Consider the following 4,355-nt stretch of genomic DNA (forward strand, 5'->3'; position numbering starts at 1 on the left):
CACTGATACAGGAAAGGGCTCTATGTAATGAAATCAAGAAAGAAAAAAATTGCTCAGACTGCAGACTACTCTATGGCATACCTTGGATGAACAGACACACAAGGAAAATAATAGTGTTATCATCAGATGGGAAAGGTTATTGGTCCCTACCCTGCAACTGCTATGGGATCACTTAGGGCTGAAGATGATTCTCCAGTTAAATAGGCCCACAGGTTACATTAAGGGGCAAGAGAAGAAAAGACATCAGACATTAGAGATTAAATCCTGCCAAGAGGACATTAGAAAGACAAATGAAGATTGTGACAAAAGAATAAGAGGAAGAGGATACAGTGGAGCAAGAAAAAGACTTAAAAAAATAAAGAAAAGGTGGCATAACTGGTTTCATTCATTTTGTGATTCTCTTCAAGGTTTTCTTCACAGCAATTTTGACATCCTTGTTCCTGAGGCTATAAATGAGAGGGTTCAGCATGGGTACCACATTAGTGTAAAGCACTGAGAAAAATTTTCCCTGCTCTACAAAACTAGAAGACGGTGGCCTGACATGAGTGAGCAGCCCAAATCCATAGAATAGACCAACTGTTGTAATATGGGACCCACAGGTGCTCAAGGCTTTAGACCAACCTTTAGATGATGGTATATGAAGAATATTGAAAAGAATCAAAGCATAAGAAATTAAGATAATGAGGCTAGATACTATGACAACTGTCCCCACAACAGCAGAAACCACGATCTCATTGGCATAAGTGCTGCTGCAGGAGAGCTGGAGGAGTGGGAGAATGTCACACATATAATGGCTAATGATGCTGGAACCACAAAAGATCAGCCTCATCATACACCCTGTGTGGACCATGGCTCCAGCAAACCCCATCACATACGAACCAGACATCAGCAGAGAACACACCTGAGGGGACATGGCCATTGTATACAACAAGGGCTTACAGATGGCCACGTAGCGATCATAGGCCATGGCTGTCAACACATAGCACTCAGAGCCGACAAAAAAGCAGAAGAAAAACAGCTGAGACATACATCCTGTAAAGGAGATGACATTCCTCTTGGAAATAAAGTTCATTAGCATTTTGGGGTTAAAGACAGATGAGTAACAGAGGTCAATAAAAGAGAGATTGAACAAAAAAAAGTACATGGGGGTGTGCAGGTGTGAATTTAGAGAAATTAGAATCATCAAGCATAAATTTCCCAACCCAGTGACCAGGTAGTTCAGAAGAAACAGGAAAAACAGGGGTAACTGGAGTTTAGGTTGTTCTGTCAATCCCATAAGGATAAACTCAGTCACAGAGGAAGCATTTTCCATATTCATTTACTACACAGTCGTGATCTGTAGGAACAGGGGCAGAAACTCAGATTCACAATGGACCTTCATGGACTTTCCCTGTTTCCCGAGTGATAGCTGGATCTTTTTATAACCACAGGGTTGTCTAAAGAGACTCATCAAAGCATCCAAAATGCAAGACTTGTAATGACTATTCCCGCAGATTCCTCATTTTCTTCTTTCTGTCCTTAATCCTCTTGTTTGTCTCTGTGCTTAAAAAATACTGGTAGACTCCCAGTGTCTCTGCACATCATTCTTCCTCTCTCCAGGCTCTGTTCAGGATCAGGGCTGAAAAGAACAATAAATAGGTGGTATTCCACAGAACCCTCGATTTATATAGTCTGAGGTTTGAAAGGAATTGAGACATAGGTGATTCAACCCTCACCTTCTTTTTCTGTGATGCCTCACTGCCACTGAACCTTAGGACTCCTTCTACCTTACAGTCCTTAGAAGGTCAAAGTTTCTGACAAGGAAGAAGACAGTATCCATCACTGTGGTCCTCAGTCTTTGACATGCTAAGGGGACAGGCCATAATTTCTATTTGAGAATTTCCCCAGAAGGTCTTCTTCACTTGCAAGGATAATATCCACCTTAACAAGCTCCGAAGCAATCAATTAACTCAAGTAGAATGTATTTCACACCCTGTAGTTCTGGGAAAATTGATTAGAAGCACAGAAAATAATTCTCTCCCTTGTGATTTCCTTTCAAGTTAATGAGCTCCCTGACATTAAAAATTAATGAGTTTTTCTTTCCATTCTGTGTCACAGATCTTTTGAGACACAATATACTACTAGTTAAGTATTCTTCTTAATCCCCAAGGCAGAGTAATGTGTGTTCTGATATTTACTTTCTTTCTCATCTCTTGGAGTCTATGTCCACTTCCAAAAACAAAAGGACATCTGGGGCATAATCACTTTACAATGTATTGTTGGTTTCCCCCATACAACATTGCAAATAATAACAATCATATATTTACCCTCCCTCTTGAGCCTCCCTCTCCCCATCATCCCACCCATCCAGGTTGTCACAGAGTGCCAGGCTGGGCAGTGTTTATATAGTGCTATGTAGCAGCTTCTCATCATCTACCCATTTTACACATGATAGGGAATGCACGTCAATCCTATTCTCTCCATTGGTCCCACCCTCTCTTTCCCCAACTTTGTTCACAAGTTTTTTCTCTATGTCCATGTTCCATTCCTTCCCTGTAAATAGGTTCATCAGTACTGTTTTTCTAGTTTCCATAGATATGTTTTAATCCTGGTAGTTCAGCTGGTAAAGAATCTGCCTGCAATGCAGGAGACCCTGGTTTGATTCCAGGGTTGGGAAGTTCCCCTGAAGAAGGGATAGGTACTCTAGTATTCTTGCCTGGAGAATCCCCACGGACAGAGGATCCTGGTGGGCTACAGTCTATGGGGACACAAAGAGTCAGACACGACCAAGCAACTAAGCACAGCACACATACGATATTTATTTCTCTTTCTGACTTACTTCACTCTCCTGTATAATTGGCCCTAGGTTCATCTAGCTCACTAGAACTGACTTTTATGTGTTCCTTTTTATGGCTGAGTAATATTTCAATGTATATATGTACCTGCTGCTGCTAAGTCGCTTCAGTCGTGTCCGACCCAGTGCGACCCCAGAGACGACAGCCCACCAGGCTCCCCCGTCCCTGGGATTCTCCAGGCAAGAACACTGGAGTGGGTTGCCATTTCCTTCTCCATATATGTACCACAACTTCTTAATCCATTTACCTGCCAATGGACAGCTAGGTCGCTTTTGCATCCTGACTATTGTAAATTGTGCTACAGTAAAACTGGGGTAAATGTGTCTTTTTCAATTATGGTTTTCTCAGGGTATATGCCCAGTAATTTGATTGCTGAGTCAGTGGTAAAGAACGTGCCTGCCTGCCAATGCAGGATATGTAGAAGCAGTTTCAATCCCTGGGTCTGGAAGATACCCTGGAGGACATAGCAACCCAACCATTCCAGTATTCTTGCTGGGAGAATTCCTTGGACAGAGGGACCTGGTAGGCTACAGAGAGAGAGAGGTTTCCTAACCCAAAAGGGATCCCCCATTATTAATTCAGACTTGACCCACAAACTTCTAGAAGCAACACTTACCAAACAAAGCCGCCATCCTCTGCTGTAAGGGGCATCAAAAGAGAAGTCTCATATTAGCCTACAACAATGCTGCAGACCAGAAGGCAAAAGAGGTAGCCCTGTCCCACCCCTCCCTCCAGTCCCCTGTCATCTTAGCTCTGACTCCATCCGACCCTCCCACCACCAGAAAAATCCTCTCTTATCTACACTCACTCTTTCATCCCTCGTCCAAGACACTCCAACAGTTCCTCCGTAACCACTTCCCCATATCCATGGCTGACCAACAATATTTAGATAACCTTACCTACTCCTGTCAAATATATCAATGTATTAATTCCAATTCCAACCTTAAACCTACCTCCTTTCCAACCCATCAAATGCGAGGCAGCGTCCCAGCACAAGATTGGCAGATAGACTTACTCATATGCCCCCAGTTCAGAGATTCAGATACCTCCTGGTCCTTGTGGACACTTTTTCAAGATTGGTAAAAGCATTTCCCACTACAAACAAAAGAGCCCACACTGTGGCCCAAATCTTCCTCACAGAAATTACCCCCAGGTTTGGTCTGCCTTCATCCCTACAGTCTGATAAGGGCCTGAAATTTACGTGCAAGGTCACCCAACAACTTGTCCAATTCTTACAGATACCCTGAAAATTTCACATTCCATATCATCCCCAGTCCTCAGAAAATGTAGAAAGGATGAATAGAATAATCAGAAAAAAAAACTCTTACTAAATTAACCCTCAAGGTACATCTAGATTGGACTAAACTTTTGCTGATTCTTCTCCTCAGAGTGCGGGCTTTGCCCGAAAGCCCCTGGGGCTGAGCCCCTTTGAGGTGATGTACGGAAGGCCCATGCTGCCTCCTGGACTCCCCCTTGAACCTCCTCCCATACCAAGTTTCCTACACTCCCCTCTGCTGGCGG

At 43.2% G+C, this 4,355-nt stretch overlaps 1 protein-coding gene across 1 annotated transcript; it reads right to left on the reverse strand.

Annotated features, from left to right (window-relative positions):
• Positions 1–385: 385 nt before the first annotated feature.
• On the reverse strand, positions 386–1,342 carry LOC109554244 (olfactory receptor 8C8-like). Its single transcript, XM_019954561.2, has one exon. It carries the CDS (start codon positions 1,316–1,318, stop codon positions 386–388), a length of 933 nt encoding a protein of 310 aa, XP_019810120.2. The 5' UTR covers positions 1,319–1,342.
• Between the last annotated feature and the right edge of the window lie 3,013 nt (positions 1,343–4,355).

This window comes from Bos indicus, chromosome 29 (assembly GCF_029378745.1).
Source record: "Bos indicus isolate NIAB-ARS_2022 breed Sahiwal x Tharparkar chromosome 29, NIAB-ARS_B.indTharparkar_mat_pri_1.0, whole genome shotgun sequence".
Lineage (NCBI taxonomy): Eukaryota > Metazoa > Chordata > Mammalia > Artiodactyla > Bovidae > Bos > Bos indicus.